The sequence below is a fragment of the Limulus polyphemus genome, unplaced genomic scaffold (genome assembly GCF_000517525.1).
Source record: "Limulus polyphemus unplaced genomic scaffold, Limulus_polyphemus-2.1.2 Scaffold3918, whole genome shotgun sequence".
Classification (NCBI taxonomy): domain Eukaryota; kingdom Metazoa; phylum Arthropoda; class Merostomata; order Xiphosura; family Limulidae; genus Limulus; species Limulus polyphemus.
Genome location: NW_013669528.1, coordinates 27,517 through 46,285, shown reverse-complemented (window position 1 = coordinate 46,285; position 18,769 = coordinate 27,517). Strand labels below are relative to the sequence as shown.

The 18,769-nt window shown below is 31.8% G+C and overlaps 1 protein-coding gene across 12 annotated transcripts in view; it reads right to left on the bottom strand.

Moving 5' to 3' along the window:
• LOC106470275 (protein hu-li tai shao-like) overlaps positions 1 to 18,769 on the bottom strand; it is a 48,496-nt gene that overhangs the window by 13,211 nt on the left and 16,516 nt on the right. For 7 of the 12 annotated variants that reach the window (XM_022398874.1, XM_022398877.1, XM_013930819.2 and 4 more), the window contains 5 exons: positions 14,904 to 15,017; positions 6,716 to 6,808; positions 3,310 to 3,505; positions 1,195 to 1,344; positions 756 to 836 (listed from right to left, as the gene is read on the bottom strand). In XM_022398874.1, the coding sequence (XP_022254582.1) occupies positions 756 to 836; positions 1,195 to 1,344; positions 3,310 to 3,505; positions 6,716 to 6,808; positions 14,904 to 15,017 (634 nt within the window). The remainder of the gene's footprint in view (positions 1 to 755; positions 837 to 1,194; positions 1,345 to 3,309; positions 3,506 to 6,715; positions 6,809 to 14,903; positions 15,018 to 18,769) is intronic. The other 5 variants (XM_022398878.1, XM_022398882.1, XM_013930821.2 and 2 more) reach the window with 1 other exon arrangement.

The following is an 18,769-nucleotide window of genomic DNA, read 5'->3' as shown; positions in this document are numbered from 1 at the left end:
CAGCTTAGGAAGTAAACATTAAACAGAGTAATCATAAACCTACAGCAGTTTAGGAAGTAAACATTAATCAGAGTAATCATAAACCTACAGCAGTTTAGGAGTAAACATTAATCAGAGTAATCATAAACCTACAGCAGTTTAAGGAGTAAACATTAATCAGAGTAATTATAATTCTAAACCTAGTTTCCAAACTGTAAAAGATATTGAATGGACTAAACATTTATAATAATGATTATTCCACATTATTATAATTTTCTTTATTATGTTTGTTCTCTGTTGAATTTATACACAAAATCAAGTATTACTGATTTACTTCTCCAAGTAAACCAACATACGTATATATATACTAGTTGTCAGAGCAGCTGAATGTTACACAACATTACAATATTATTATTATTGCTTTACTTACAAATACTGTTACAGATTTTTATAGACTAATTTTAAAATAACTTCAATTAACACTTATGGTTTTTAAAAGAGGCACCATTTTGCTGTAGCATATCTAAATGACTTAATTAAGTTAAAAGTACACTGACTTTATCTGTTATTCAAAGCTAGCAAAACTAAACTGAATGCCTCACATTAATTTTTTTAAGCTGAAGGTTTACTTAAGCTCATGCATTACTTTTTATAAGATATATAAGAAAGCACATCACAGTGTTTTTTTTTCACTACCAACACACAAGTAGCTGAGTCAGTACCACACCAAACAACACAAAGCACACATCACGGCAGCAACTAATGCTACCACTGACCGTCAGTGACGATTATCTGCGGCTCAGGTGTTTTCTGCTGAGAATATTTTTGGGTGGTATCTGTACCGACTCTGCGAGTGCCTAAATTAGCAGAAACCAAGGATAAATATTAACAAAGGTTATAAAATAAAGTGAAACTTTCTATGAAAATAAACTGTGCAAGGTGCAAATTTCAAAGAAGCCAATTTAAATATCATTTAGCAACAAAATAAAAAGAATAACTGAATATAGCACCTTTGCCATCAGTGGTGCAGTTGTATACCATCAGTACTTTTTTAGGCAGTAGATCATGGAAAATATACGTATCAATACAAATAAAATGGTATTTGTATTATATATCCCTACACACCATAAAAAAAGGTTTAACTGAAATGTGATATATGTTATACAGACAGTTATGTTTTAGTTTTCTGTTTCGAAGCACATGACAAAAACCAACCTTCATCTTCAGAAACTGGGGATGTTGGAGAATGGGGTGGTGATCGTGAATCTGCAGGAGTAGTTACTACCGGTTGTTGCTGTTGCTGTTCTGGTATGGCAATAGGTTCTACCAACAGATGCTTTATTTCTTCCGGTACTTCCTCTTCCACTGAAACATACAAAGTCAGTCATAAAAGACAAAGATCATGACTGTGATTATTATTTCTTTATGCAGAAAGAATGCTCATTAAGCCATTCAGAAACTAGCCCAAATTTATCACTAGCAGGAAAACTTGTTTAAAATTTAAACATAAGATTGAACCTTAGTTGAAAAATGTCCTGGAGAGGGAATCCTGCTTTTGAAAATCTACAAACTTTACTAATTAAAGAACATTTTTAAATTACCACATAAGAGAAGCTAAAACTAACAAGTGTAAATATAAATAAATTTGTATATTCTTACTATTTTTCATCGATGACACTAAATTATCTTACGTTTAATTCTATATTATCTATAACTAATAGAAAACCAAGGTTTTCATCTATCAAATGACATATTATATTATTGTTTTCTGAAAATAGAATTGTCAATTTCTCAGTTAGTACAACTTCATTCCCACAGGAAATGTAACAACTAGATTGGATGAATTTGTAACGGCTCTTATCGTACAGTTAGAAAGCCAGAAAAATTGTGATAATTAGGAGAAATTGTCTGCTTTTTTAATGTTATTATTCTATGTTCTTTGGTGCATTATTTAATTAAATAAAAATTATTTAGTGCATTACTACCATTAATATAAAAAGTAGGGTTAAGTGTCATCGACAGTCAACAGCAAAAAAAAAAAAAAGAGAGGACATAGGTACTTTATTTCTTGTTTTTCATGTTTATTCTTTATTTATTATAATAAAAGTAAATAAAATGTAAAATTAAGGATCTCTTTAGGTAAGTTAAGGTAAAATAAATAATAATAATAATATAATAGAAATGTTTCACTAGGCACTCATGCAAGCAACTTGGACTTAGAATGGCTCATGGGTAATGTAATTCGATAGCGTAAAGTGAGCTCCACATTCCCCAAGTGATTTACAACTTATAATGGCATGAATAGTAGTAGTAGTTAGTTGTTCAAAGGGCAATCACGGAGCAATAAAACAATAAAAGTACAAATACACGTATACTGTTACAAGTTTAAAGCTACTTAGGATAAACCTGAAAATCACTTTGCACTTGGACTAGTAACGAAATAGACTCGATATATTCACAAACAATTCTTTAGTAAAAATATTTCATTAAAAAATCTGATTTTCTGTGTACAAAAGACTTGTAATGTTTACTAAAAGTCTACCAGATTTGAAGATACACAAACTGAATTAAAAGTTATAGCAAATGTGTATACACTCTCGTGTATTTTATACCAAGCCTGTTGTGAAAGTGTTAATGTTCATCAGTGTCTTACACTTTTTTTTCTGGTTGAGTAACTGCTTCAATAGGTAAAGATAAGTAACAAATGTAAATAACTGATGAAAATAAAACAAGCTAGACCTAAATAGATATATGAAATGGAACTTTCTGATAAAATATTAAAAGAAATCCAGTTTTATTTACTTGTTTCATATTTTTACAGTTACATTCTCTGTATGTAAAAGCTTATATAAACAGACATGGAAATTAGTATGCTGTTTATATCAAAATAGCACAGTCACAATACTGTTATTGAAAAATTAACTATTGGATACATTTACAAGATTTTAGGCACACAAAAAACTAAGATGAAAGGATGGAGAATTTTTCAATGTTTTTAGAAACAGTATTTCACGATTAAACTCCCAAAATTTCACAACCTAAAATATTATAAATACTAAATTAAGTTATAAATGTTTTTCCCATACATACGCTAGATATTATGTAGAAAATGTACACCAAATTTCCTGCAATTAGATTAAGCATTTTAAAGCAAAACAGGGGGATACAATATCACACTGCTGAGCCAGAAAGGGTTAATGTGTTCACTCACTAATAAGTTATTCTCCAAGTTATTTCTTTCTCCATTCCTTTTCATTTCTTTCTTTCTCATGTTGTCTCTGAAATCTCTATATCATTCATAAACTAGTTTCTCCCATATTAACTTCTTACCTGGCTCTCCCCGTTGTTTTTTCTCTACAATCCTACGATACTCTTCAAGCTCCTGATCTGTGATGTTGTCAAATGGATTCTTAGCATAAGCAGACTTGTAAACCATAGCATTATGTTGGAATTCTCGCTGGATAATTCCCTTGGATGCAGCTCCAACTAGTATCACTTGGTCACCAGTACTACTAATCCTGGCATCCTGAGAAATCAATAGAACAGTGTTTCATAAATAGCGTACATTCAAAATACAAATATAGAGCCACATTCCTGTACTACCTAATATATTTAAAGATGCTGCAAAGCACAGAAAACGTGTTAATTATGCAAGTTAGCTTTTTTATTTCTCTACAAGTTCTTCAAACATGCAATCAGCTCGTGGGTAATGTAATTTGTTAGCATAACGTGAGCTACACGTTCCCCAAGCGATTTACAACTTATAATGGTGTGGATTGTAGTTAGACATGGTTCCAAGGACAATAAAATAATAACATTTAATTATAAATAGATGTATACTGTTATGAACCTAGAGTTACTTAAGGATAGACGAATATAGTTTTGTATAACAATTTGAAGTCATTCTTGAAAGAAAAAACAATAATTTAGGCTTATTATGATTTTTTTTGTTCATCATGAGGACGGTCAAATTGACTGATCCCATTCGGAGATAGGGTAGAGAAAATAACAGATAAACTATAAAGTTTTATTGAAATAAAACGTTTGAAATGGATTTAGGAGGTTTTAGGTATTACACAGAAAATATGAGATTTTGAGATGAGGAAAAGTATTTTTAATTTTAATATAAAAATGACTTTGCACACGGACTATTCAAATCAAATACTCAATATATTCATGGATAAATCTTTATTTTATTTTATTACAAATACTTCACTAAAAAATATGATTTTTTGTATGTGAAAGACTTGTAATGTTAACTGAAAGACTGCCAAATTTTGTGCAAATATACACACTAAATTGAAATTTAGATGTATTAAATCTATAAAGACTTTAAATGAGAACAAAATGGTCATGTGATCAGTTAAATCAACTGAACCCATGTTGAAAAAGTTAATCCAAAGACACATTTACGAACATCTAAATAAACTATGAAAAAAATTCCCTGATTTGTGGTTTTGCAACAAAGTCTTCTGAACACCCTACTACATTACCTTGTTCTTCTCCATCATGAGTTAGGTCTTGTCAATTTCCCATGGAAACTACAAAATCCTTTTAAAACCATTTTAATCAATTTACACTGAAGTAACTAGCTTATTATATGCTCTATCGAATGATATTTAAAAGTTATGATTTAAACATTAAAAGCCAGGTAGGCGCTAGAAACCAACAGGCCTAAAATGTGATGACAAAAATCATGTAAACTGTAGGCTTTTATTTTTTACTTATTCCTCTTAACTTGTGAAATTTGGATTTAAAAAAAAAATGTGCAGTGAAATCGTAACAAAACTTAGCTGTTCAAATAGCTACAGACAAAGTTTTATACCAATGGCCTGAAATTTGTGATTAAAAAAACATTTATAGAAATTGTGGTTTACACAATTTTTCATTGCAAATTTTAAGCCTATTGGTATTTAAACGTTGCCTTAACTGTTTTGGAAGCTGAGTTTCATTAATAGTTGTTCTATCAGCAGCTATGAAGCCATAAAAATGTGGGAACCAGGAAACTGTACTAATAAAATTTAGTTAAAAAGAAGAAAAAACATGCAAGAAACAAAATATTGATAATTACATTCTTGAAGGATGACAGCTTTTTACCAAATACTTTGAGATGGTCATAAGAAATTTCAAAAAGAAATCAATAAGTTCATTGTTTACAGGAAAGATTCCTTGTAGCTATGCAAAAATGCAGGTTTGAATATGTTGCATCATAAATTACACTAAATAAATGACAAACTGACAAATTTCAATTCTAAAATATTTCTGAGTAAAAAAATGTTGATGTTAAGTTAGAATTATTATTTTTATTTACATTTTGAAACTTGAAGTTTACTTGACACCTGGTGATATGATTAAAACAGTATCCGTTTTATTTATCCCAGAAAAGGTGAAGGTGTGATCATATTTTTCAATCGTGAGCTATACTCAGTTCAACTGTGTGTGTTACATGAACTAACACATACAGTTAACTTTGCCAGTATTTGCATTTAAAAGCAACTAATTTCACCACTGGTTGATTCTGTTCAAAATCCTTCCTATCACAAAACTTCCAAAAAAAGTTGTTGCACTAATGATTGAATAATCCGTTGTTTGTGTTCCTAAAAAAGATCATCTTTTTTATTTTAAGTGAAAAATTGATTATTTCTAACTTCATATTTTCATTAATTTATAAGAAATTCTTCACTGGTTTTAATTGAATTTTAATGGAGTCATTTTATTTCCAAAGTAATGTTTTAAGTGACACTTTTATTTTTAAATCATTATTACAAAACTGTAAAAACCCTATCAAATATTTGGAGTTACACTTAAGTGAGTAATGATTAAATTCAAATATTTTAAGTGAAAAAGCCAGTAAGTAAAAATAGAGACTGTGACTAAAACTTGAACCTGGACCCCTGGCTAACAAGGTCAGTGCTATACCATTGAACTGTCCAAGTTACAAGATGTTCCGTCAATTTTCACTTATAAAGCCTCTCACCACGTGTGTGATGACCCTACTAAGTTATGATAGACACAAACAATAAATCATAGATAAGCACCTCTCTCACTTGTACTGCTATTTAACTGTTTCCTAACAGATTTAAATAGCAGTACAAGTGAGAGAGGTGCTTATTAAAGTGTATGGGATTCTGTATTTCCTGCCTGTAGATGTTTGTGCTGTTCAGATTGACAATAATGGGTGCAATTTTGTACAATAAGTAACTCACTGTTCTATTCCCAGACAGCTGGAAAAATCAGATCGTAACAAGGAGAATTAAACTAACGAATTTAGACCTGCTTTTATTTATTAAGTGTTCCTGTTGACAACTGCTGTATTATCATCAAATTAAAAATAAAGCAAACAATATAAGTCAGTGAATATGGCTATGAATCCACAAGTTTCTACTGACACAACCTTAACCTTGTTTTGCGTACTCAACTTTACAGTATCAATCATCCCAACATTCTCAGTGCAACTGAATCAATAAATGGTCATTTAATAATATCAATTGATGTTATACTCAAACTCATTATCACTAAAAACATTAAATAGCTTTTATTCAGTAATATTTATTAAATATATAATATTCAATGTTAACATTAAATAGCTTTTATTCAATAATATTTATTGAATATATAATACTCAATGGCTGATTGTAAAATCTAAAGAAATACACATAGTATAATAAGACTGATATCTAAGTCAAAATACCTTTTTTTGGTTAGAACTAATACTCTAGATATCTGTAACCAATACCTGCAAGTTCTTAGCCTCCTCCCAGGTGACCCCTTCGAGAATGTGAGACTGTGGTCCTGCTGTTATTGTAGATTTCATTCTATTAGCCTTGATCTGAAAAAGGAAAAGCAACATTACAAACAATGTCAAAATTCTAATAATGGTCATTCTAAGTCTATTCACAAAATAGATATAACAAAAAAAAACAACAACTATTGATTAGTCATGTGATCTGGAATGTAAATTTTGGTTATTCAGCTTATGCTATATGTATGTAAATATACATTCATTTCACACAATCTTGTTTTAGTTGTCACTTTGAAATGGTTCACAGTTAAGTACTGTTCATGAACCATGGCTCGACCTCAAAGAAGACAGATCTTTTACTCGGATATATATATATATATATATATATGCTATATGTATGTAAATATACATTCATTTCACACAACCTTGTTTTAGTTGTCACTTGGAAATGGTTCACAGTTTAAGTACTGTTCATGAACCATGGCTCGACCTCAAAGAAGACAGATCTTTTACTCACATGGAAATCTATTACAAAAACAGAAACCAGCCAATTACAGCAGGTTATTACTTACTGGTATAAAGTGTCTCAAAGTGACATTAATAGATTGCAGAGCCAGTTCCAAACCAATGGTATAGTTTTCTCCAAAACCTGGACAGGGTAGATAACTACTACCTGTTGGTTCTGGCTTGCTCCAATGAAGGCTGCCATATCTAGAATCAATCAGATTTATGTAGCCACAACTGGCTTTCATGTCAATGTAGAAATTATTAGAAACATACTTCACAAGACCTGACTGATTGCTAGATATCCACTGTCTAGCAATCAGTCAGGTCTTGTGAAGTATGTATATTATCCACTGATATACATACTTCACAAGACCTGAGTGTAAACTAGATATCCACTGATATACGTACTTCACAAGACCTGACTGTAAGCTAGATATCCACTGATATACGTACTTCACAAGACCTGACTGTAAGCTGGATATCCACTGATATACATACTTCACAAGACTTAACAGGTGTCTGCTTAAGTTACAGCCAGGTAACAGGTGTATATTCATTTAGAGAGAAACCAGAACCAGATTCAACTTCATTTTTATACAGGAAAATAACAAATATGATGTGGGTAGGAATGATCATTTCTGGATGTATCAGCCACAGTACAACCTACAACACCTTGTGCTGCAATAAGCCAAAGCCTGACTTCAGCCTAATGGCTACCGTCATCATGCTAAACTGGTTTTGCACAATAGACCAAACAGTGACTTGCATGTTCACAGAACTCCAATCTCAACAACATCAATAGGGCACTCTTAGTTAGGAGATGCATCATGTCCTATCAAGCTACTGAAGACATTAAATATACCCTGGAAATAGATACTTCAGAAGAATGGGACAAAGATACAAACACACTAACTTTTAAGTATGCAACACTGTTGCCAAACTGTCCTTGCTGTTTATGGCGGACAAAACTCCATACTATTGAAAGGTAAAAATGTGAAAACTACTTCTACCAAATGCTCACTTATAAGTGTAGGTTGAATCACTGACCAATCATTAGCATTTCAGATCACACAGTGGATAGATGGGGAAGAGGTAACTAACAGGCATTATTTTGCAACAGCTAGAATTTTATATATTCCATTCCTGTTATCCTTTAATTACACTGTGCACTGTATGCCTATTGTTGTTATAAAAATGCTATTAGTAGACATGTAAAATATCAAGATCTGTCATTAACAGATTAATTGAGCTCAATCAGTAGTTATTTTTATGTGTACCACAGTGTTTTTATTTAAACGATATATCGAAGTCATAAACTAGAAAGGTACTAGAAGAGTGCAACCCACACCCCATAATGTTTTTCACAGTAACAAATCTAACATAATATATAATAAAAGATTTCTCATCATCATACATGTAGGTGTAGATGTTAAGATCCTCTTTCTTCTTCAATTTGTTCTTGAGTTTAGACCATTTTTTTCAAAACCCGAATTTGCTACCATTATTATGAAAGTATTTGATCTTCAGTGTGACCGTGACCTATGAGCTATATTTACAAAAATTTAATCAATTTCTCTTTGGAAGACAATCTTTATGCTACATTTGATCAAAATTAGGTGAGAACTTTGAGTGATGCACTTGATCTTCTGTGTGACCTTGACATTTGACCTCCATAAATTAAAGACCTTCATTCAGTCTCCTGTCCAGAATGAAATATAGTAATAATGTCAATCTAAGACCCTTATTTATTTAAACACCTTTCTAATCATGTATTTAGTTTAAATTAATTCTAAAAAATAAGATGTAAGAAGTCAAAAATGACAATAGATGTTGTGACTATTATAACTATCATCCAACATCAAATAACATTCAGCACATTTATTAACTTCCTATTGCGAAAGTATCAAAAAACATTTATTCTTGGTTGTTAGAGTTATTATTTGCTTTTGTAAAAGTAGATAAAATTTTCTTTAGTCTGTGGCTCCAATATGTTTTTGCTTTGAAATATGAAATATCTCCCCAAGATGTACAGTTTCTGATGAAGTAAGACAAAGCATAATAGTTTTATACAGAGGGTTAAAGTCAGTTTGAAATTTCTGAAAAACAAAACTATCAGAAGCTAGAGTGCAAAAATAATCAAAACATCCAATGAAATTGATACAATTGATGACAAAAGCAGGTCTGGAAGACCATCTAAGACCTCAGACTTAGTCCACTCAAAGACAGACAAAAACCTAGCAGGCCTTGTTGCTAACTTCAAGAACCACCAATGTTGAAGTTCATCCTTCCATCGTGTGATGAAAATTGTGTCAAGAAAGGTTAAAAATGTGCATTGCAGTAAGAAAAATTTTTGTTTTGTTTTTTATGGAAAAGCAACAAAGAGAAAAGACTAAATTTGCAAAAACCCCAAAACTGCACAACCTGCAAGTGAATAACTTTGGCCTGATGCAACAATGTTTGAGAATTTTTGAACCAGTAAATGCCAGTGAGGTAGCATCCAAGTTTGGTATCTGTTTAACCCACTACTACAGGTCAAAGGGCAAATGTCATGACATTAGTTATTTTCAAAATTTAAACAATTTTATTATCAACTTGTCAATAAAATTGGCATCAAAACATAGTCTATAATTCAAGTTTTAATATGAGATATGTTTTAATTTCTTAATTCAAAATAAAATATACAAAATAAAATGCTGAATATAGTTTTTTTGTGTGTCACATTGCATGTCCTCTTCCCTTATTTGTCAGTTTATATTGTATTACGTCAACCATACAACATCTATAGTGGCTAATGAACAAGAAACTTAAATTTCAGACAATTAGAAGCTCGAATATAAAATAAGATCCTCCCAACTTTTTGATCTGGTGATATAGCAATATATTTAGCAAACCTACCAGAGTAGCACCCCCCCACTATATTCTTTGAAACCTCTTGCCTACTCCTCTTAGGTACTGTTTATAGCCAATAGAAAGAGCACATTCCAAACTACATAAATCTAACAGTCATTTGTAATTGGCTTGAATGGGAAAACGAGAGCTTTACTGGAAATTTTGAAATCTGTTGACTAAATCATTGCTCTTAACAGAAATGAGATTTTTTTAACCCACATATAGCTTAGTTAGAAAGCTAGATTTTATGCATACCAGTACAGTAATTTGATAAATTTTTTGTTTTTTAGATGCATCTTCGAAATTTACAAAAATTAATTTGTATTCCCCTTCCACTTGAGAGATTAAATGAGGCTTAGCACACATGACATGTGAGTGCAAGTCAATTTCTTAACATTGTAAAGTACTACAAATAATTGTTTTTCTGTATATTTTTTTATTTATTGTCCTATGTTTTAAGAAAAATAATTAAAAATCAAGCATTTATGAGTAAATAGTAATAATATATATATATATACATGAAATGGAAACAATTCAGCATACAAAAACCAAGAAGATGGACTTTCCCATCATCTGGTTAGATCTACCTATGGGTTAGTGCTCTGCAGCATGATATGGAAAGCACTGTAAATGCACCATGTTCCTGAGCCCATGATACATATATTGAAGTGTTATTTCAGCAACTTCAAGATGCAAGTTACAACCGAGATATTACAGTGGCATTGATTCAACTCCAAGTTGGCATTGCAATTGGTTGTACAATCTCTCCCATCCTGTTTGTCCTGACCATGCAGAATTTCATGAAGTTTGTCACTGAAGAAAGCAAAAATTTTGAGAAGAAAGTGACATTCTCTGTGGCTGGTTAAGTTATCCCAACAGTACCGAAGTGACCTGTCAATAGCTTGGGGAGGTGGCATGACTACTCATTTAAAGACACGTAGCAATCTACTAAAATACAGGAAGAAGACAAAGTAGGGTTGAAGATAATAAATAAGACAAATCTGCAGGGAACATTCAATTTTTGGATTCTGCAGTTTATGCTAATTCCCAAACTCCTCTGGCCATTGCTTATCTATGAGATCAGCCTCAGAACAGATGAGAGCATGGAAAGAAAGATTAACTGCTTCACTAGGAAGTGGCCAGGCTTGCTTCTAGGTCTTGGCACAGTTACTCTCTACTACAGAGAAGCAAAGCTTAGACTTCCATTGAAATCACTGGAGGAAAAGTATAAGACCAGAAAGACCAGACTTCTAATGATGCTCAAAGACTATGATGCTTCCTGTATGATAGCAGCCCTTCTGAATCTGGAAACAGGAAGGATGTGGAAAGTTCAGGAGGCAGCTAATGAGGCAGAAGAGGATCTGAAGTTGAAAGAGATGATAGGTCCTACTCAGAGAAACCATCAAAGGTTAGGATTTGGAAAAAAAGCAGACTTGGTGATCAAAGGCTTCTACCAAAGAGACATGACAGGGTGATAGGAGAGATCAGGCAAGAAGATGCTAAAAGAGCTAAGACAACAGTTCACAACAAAGACAACAAGGTCAATAGAACACGTGGGAAGATGCCTTGCAAAGATCTATATCATGGAAGTGACATATTACTATCCAGTCATCTACAACCAGTTACCAAAAGGTGCAAACTTGGTGAAATGGAAGCAATCAAATGATCCAAAGTCTATGTAGAGGCATAAAGACTCTAGATCATGTGTCATCAGCCTGTAAAAAAGCTTTGATAAGAGGTAGATATATATGGAGACATAACCAGGTGCTCAAAAGCTAGCAGATGCAGCAGTGGACATCATATGGCATACAGCCAACAGAAAGAAGGCAACTACAAAACAGACAGTTTACTTTCTCAGAGAAGGCACCAGACATTGACAACAAGTGGAATAATTGACATTGCAAATGATTGAGAGATAGTAGTTGATCTTGGAGATATGAGAGAAGATCCAGAAGTGATTGCTAGAACTGCACAAAGACCTGACTTGATCCTCTCCTCTGACAGCAGCAGGACAATAGCCGTAATAGAGCTGAGAGCACTCTATGAGTCAAGAATGAGTGAAAGTCCTAAGTATCAGCTAGTGAAATATAACGGACTCATGAAGGAAATCTGGAGCCAGGGCTTCGGTATAAAACTGTTCACTATGGAAGTGAGAATAAGAAGGTTACACGATGCATCTGTATAAAGCTTATTGGAACAGCTCAGACTTCCAAGTCAGATGAGATCAACGACTCTCAAAGAATTGGCAGAGGCTACAGGAAAAGTCTCATGTTGAATATGGGAAAAAGGAAATGAAGAAAACTGGACAGTAGTTATAAGGCATAAAATTCCTCTAAATTCTGGTGGGACTTGTGGCTGAGAGGTTAAGAGCACAGGCAGGAATATTTCTAAATATCTAATAACTCATAGAACCAGGGTTCATATCTCATTATGAGAAAAAATCAGCAAGGGAACAATTAACTGATCTCAAGGTATGGTCCAGTCTCCTAGAATGTAAGGAAGGGCCCAAACACTTGATTGGGAACTGAAATTCAAAATGAGCATTCTCAGCAGGAAATCTTCAGACAAAAAGAGCCTCCTTCAATCAAGTGTTTTTGCCCTTCCTTACATTCTAGGAGACTGGACCATACCTTAAGATCAGTTATTGTCATAAGTATTTACACACCTTTTACACCTAGACCACTAAATTCCAACCACTCCAGAAGATAACTAGCATCCAAATACCTACCAACTTTATTGAACTGGCCTGACCTTTATACAGAACCATATCATAGACATTTTCTTGCACTTTTATTTACTTTAGACAATTCTCCTTACAACCAGTCTACTGTAAACAAGCCGATAAAGCCTCTCATACTGTGTTCTCGGAGCCAGGATTGTGATAAACTCTGTGGGAATCTCAGCTTATTGCACCACACATGTGAAAAGGTTATAAGAAGAAACTCTCAGGAGAAGTATGCTAGAACTCCATGGTCAAAACTTAAAAGGACAGAACAATACTACTCACTTTATTTCACATTTATCTTATGGTGTTACGAGTTTGGTCAAATAGATCGAATGTGTAGAGAGTTAAGATAGAGAAAATAACACAATGTAGTTTTAGTGAAGAGAATGTTTGATATTTACTTACAAAGTTTTAGAGATCATGTGAATGAAACTTGATAATTTTCAGATGAAGAAAAATATTTTTAATCTTAAATTAAAAACCTCTGCACTCAGAGCAGTCAACGCACTGACTTTATATATTCACAGATAGACAAATTTTTACTAAAAATACTTAATTAAAAATTCTGATTTTTGTCTACAAAAGCCTTGTAATGTTTACTAAAAGTTTGAAAAATTTCATGAAGTTACACAAAACATGTTGAAACTTATGATACAGAAACTCTTATGGTCACTTTGGAGTCATGTGGTTGATACAATCCACCGAGACAGTAGCAAAACTGGACTTGTGGATCTCTACGAAACTGAAAAAAAGAGTCCTGGATTCTACCCAATACAACAAATACACATTCATCACACTATTATTTCTGGATATTGTTTTGTCTGAGAAATTTTCATTTTCCTATATGATAATGATCTCAGACATATTAAAACAATATTTTAATAGAAAGGAAAAATAGAAAATCCTTGCATGCTTAGTGTGGTGTTCACAGAGCTCAGACTTCAACATAAGTGTGTGTAGGATGATCTTGATTGAGAAAATCAATCATCAAAAACACCCAAAATCAAAGAAGGAACTCTGGGCAATACTTCTAGCTGTCTGGAATTCAATTTCTACTTTCTCCAAAAGCTTGAAGAAAGCATTCCCCATCAGTTTAGGCAGTGATTTCAATTAGGTGATTGCATAAAACATTAAAGAAATAAACTCTAAATTTGTTTTGATTCGGATATTATGAACTCAGCATGTTTTGAATCAAAAATACATTGTGATGATTAAGTGGTCTCTGATTTATGCACAGTATTGTACCCCACCCCTGCTAGAGAAGGGATAAAGATATATTTCTTCAAACTTTTGTTACTTACACTTAAATACTTTTATTTAATTACTTGTACTTAAGCAGTACTTTTATGCCACTATATACAATGTTATCTAAATTTAATTAACATTTAAATAATAGTTTTCTTACATTTTATACTTAACCACTGCTGTAATTTATTGTTTGACAAACTGAGGCACCTGTCTTACATCAAGAGACAGACACAAGGAACATAAGGATTGAATGTGTTCTTGATAAACCACATTAGAAGTTCCTCCGCCTTCCTGGGTAAAAATAGCGAGATTTCTTGGTGATCCTACTCTTGAACACCCAACATAGAATTAAGAATGTGAAAAGCAAGGGATTTTCAGGTGTAGCCACTTTAAAGATCTGACATTGTGCCCTGGTTGCCATTATTCCTGGCAAAAATGGCATTATTCCGGACATTTTTAATCACAAACTCAAAAAATATTTCAAAAAAAAATCAAAGTAAAAAATTTTAGAAACAAAAATAGGTCCAAGACTGTGGAGTCATTAGCTAAACAAACGTGTGTGGCTCAGGGCAGGTAATAATCACTCTATGACATATCCCTTGGTCCATTGTGTCCTCCTATCAAGTTTGTTTGAGACTGGTTCAAAGATCATGGAGTAATTTGTGGCCAAATAAACAAACTTTTTACTTTTATAAGTATAGATTTAAACAATGGAAGCACTATAAAAGAGAAGAATTACACTTAAACACTACTGTAACTTATTATTTGACTTCTACACAAGCACCAAAGATTATAAAAAATTAATTATCTCACCTCTTTTTGCTTTCGTTTGAACTCTTTTGGATCACCAGTGTTCTTAGGGAGAAACTGGTGAGTGTTATCAATTTTTACTGATGTGCTGTGAGTTGGAGAGCCTTCCTGCACCCACTGAAAAAAAAGTGTATTTGAAACTAAGAGCTAACTATTAAAAAAAAAAAATTACAGTTCTTGAATTTAAGCCTGTTCTTTACAGGAATCAAAATTTAAACTCAAAACGACAACAAACTATCTACTTCTTGTGCATACAAGTTTGAAACAAAAATCTTTGTCTTCAAAATCATATGAGACCAATACCTTAACGTAAGGCCCATGAGATATTTATACTATAGATAGGTAAAACAATATACGACTGCTATGCTACACTAATGACAATTAATCAGAGTGATGGACAGCTAATTGGTGGTTTTCTGGAGGACAGATACACAGTATATCCTGTATGAAGAAATGGTCATCTCAATCTTTGAACTTTAAACTGGCTTAGAGACATTCTACTTCTAAAGTTCAAATGAACAAGTTCTAGTTTCAGTAGTTTGTTTGTTTGTTGAATTTTACACAAAACTACATGATGGTTAACTGTGATAGCCCAAAATAATTTCAAAGTGACAGACTATAGGGAAGGTTGATAGCTATTAAACACCATCCACTGCTAACACTTGGGCTACTCTTGTCAGATCAAAGTGGGATGTTAATGTTATGCTTATAAAGCACAAATGGACCCAATGTGGTGGGTGCAATTTTATGTTGACAAACAGACATACTAACCAATGACCTGGTTTTAGACGAGAATTGACTCCCAGGCATTAATGGATTTGTCACGTTACACTTTTCTTATAGTCAAAATAGTGGAAGGAATTAGCCTTTTTTATGGCACTGACAAAACTAGTATATCTGGTTAATTACTGTCATACATGATATTAACATTTATTTATTAACTACAATTATGCTTAAAGTTAAAACTATTATATTAGCCCAGTAGAATCTCATGATATGATAGTAAATGCTAAATAATTCTTATTCTGAAAACTAAATTTAATAACATGTTGTGTGTATATTTGGTCATCTTTTGATTATAATTCTGACATATGTATATTTTTATGTTATGTTCAAATCTTCTTCTTGATAAAAGCTTTATAGATTGAACCATGAGAAAAAATTGGTTCTTGAAGAAAGATTCCCATGTTGCCAAATGTATGACACTATAATTTATTAGTTGTGATAGCAAAAGCAATGAATTTTATGATGAAGGGCAAATTAACGACAGGATACCTTTTCATTAACATTTCTAATAAATGTTTTAAAAACCTGTTACTGAAGATGAAAAAAACATTGATAATGTACTGTAGCGCCATCTATTGTGTTGAAAAGATATTCAAGTTGTTTTTAACACATAAAAAAGGAAAAAAAAACTTATAACCTGAGTGCTTTCAAAAGATCCATGTAGGTTCAAGAAGTACTTTCAAAAAGTGAACTATTTGAAAGCATTTGGGTTTTAAGGTTTTTATCATTTTATATTAAGCCTTCTTGAACCTATGCATTTTTCTGACATCATGAAGTTAATACATATAGTCATTCACATTTATTATGTAATATGACACTGTCCCAACTTAATTTATAATTGTATTTTTCCAAATATTCAAAGATCTTCTTGTAAATATCAAGATAAATATATAAAGAAATAAATATAACAATAGAAGAAATTAACATAAAATCACAACTAAACTAGGATTTGAACTCCACGTGATAATTGGCCACTATAACCACTGTGATACTCAGTCTTCATAATCAAATGTTAACGAATGATTCAAATCCCAAATATAAAGTATCATGTTATTAAATACTGTAATACCTTTCTATAAACAAGAGCTAATAATTAAAAAGTTATAAAAAATCCCCCAAATGACTGGGATTTGAACTCTAGACTTCTGTTTGAAACAAACCACTGAGCCAATATGAATGTTACCAACAAAGGGAGCATTCCGAACAAAGAGTGGCTTTTCTTATATTGATATAATTTAACAAGTTTGCTTTATCGTAATAAACAACAAGACATATCTGGAATTTTGTTTTCATAACATAGAAATTATAAACCTTAAAATGTACTTGATGGAGTATCATTTTGCTTTCCATGATTCACACACACACACAAAAAAAAAAATCTAAATTATTTTAAGAATTTTACATCTCATAACTATCACTAAAATCAAATAAAAATATTCAGGCTTCATCTAACCCGCTGTTGTTGAATTGGTTTCCCCAACATAACTTTATACTATTAAAACCAACATTGCATCCACAAACTGAAAAATCAATATTACAGTGTGAATTTTTTTTACATTAATGTAATGACCAAATTTACACTAAAAGTTAAGAAACAACTGGTCCTCTAGTGTTTTCATTACTTTAAGGAGAACTCCCTCATTGGTTAATAGATAGACAACCTTGACCTAACCTGTAACATAAAATAAACTAACTAAACAAACACGTCTAATCATTTAAAGATACATAATATGAACATTTGATTGATATACGTGGTAAGTTTGTTGTATCTGTAATTAGGTATTTATGGGACTACTATTAATTTAATGCAGATTATTTCTATTGGCTAAAAGAAAATGCAATCATTATTTATTATTACTTGTTTTTCCACCAACAGAAGGGTTTAAAAATTGATAGATATACCCTCTGTTTGCTATTAATACAACTAAGCTGACTGTACTGTGTGTATTATACTATAGAAATAGCTTTAAAAAGTATTGAAAGAGAGAAATTATTATATCAATTTATTAAAAATTAAGGCAGAAAATGATTGTTGTCAACCAGTATTAATTCTGTGTTTGAAGGGTTTAATGGGTTGTAACTTCCTTATTATATATCTTCATATTATGTATCTTTAAATGATTAGAAGTGTTTGTTTAGTTAGTTTATTTTAATGGGTTGTAAATGTAACTTGCTTATTATATATCTTCTCAGAATCAAATTAATAGTGGTACCCATAAATACCTAATTACAGATACAACAAACTTACCACGTATATCAATCGAATATTCTCAGAATCAAATTAATAGTGGTACCCATAAATACCTAATTACAGATACAACAAACTTACCACGTATATCAATCGAATATTCTAAGAATCAAATTAATAGTGGTACCCATAAATACCTAATTACAGATACAACAAACTTACCATGTATATCAATCGAATGTTCTCAGAATCAAATGTGTAACTAATGATGCACTAAATGAGTTATATCTGTATTTCAGATATTTTATTAAATCCTTGACTATAGTACCAGCAGTGTTAATGGTAAATTTCAACAGTGAGTTGAAATTTGACAGGTTATTCAGGCTTCCAGCCAAAAAAAATCATCAACAGCAAACTGATGAAAAAATGCATTCTAATCTTTATTAGTTAGAATGTAAAAACAGTATATTTAATTAGCTATATTCATTATCAGGTTGATTATAAATTTTTCTGTAAATACAGTATTTTTCGGTGTATAAGACGCACTTTTTTACCCCAAAATTTGATATCAAAATCTGCTTGCATCCTATACACCGAAGGTATGAATAATATATATATGTATATATACGATATACACAAGCCATGTGTAAATATACATAGTGAATTTAAACAGGCATGCATAGTTTAGTTCAATTGAATGTGTTATTTATAACAATAGTAGTTTCTTTTTCTTGTAAAAACACAACTATTTATAATGCTCCCTAAATAATAATAATAAAAAAAATTACAGTAAAAGCAATGAATATTTTGTAGGTTTTGAACCAAACTAAATAACAGTAAACCTTTATTTGATTTACTGTATTTTCTTATTTTGATGTTTTGAGCTCTTTTGTGT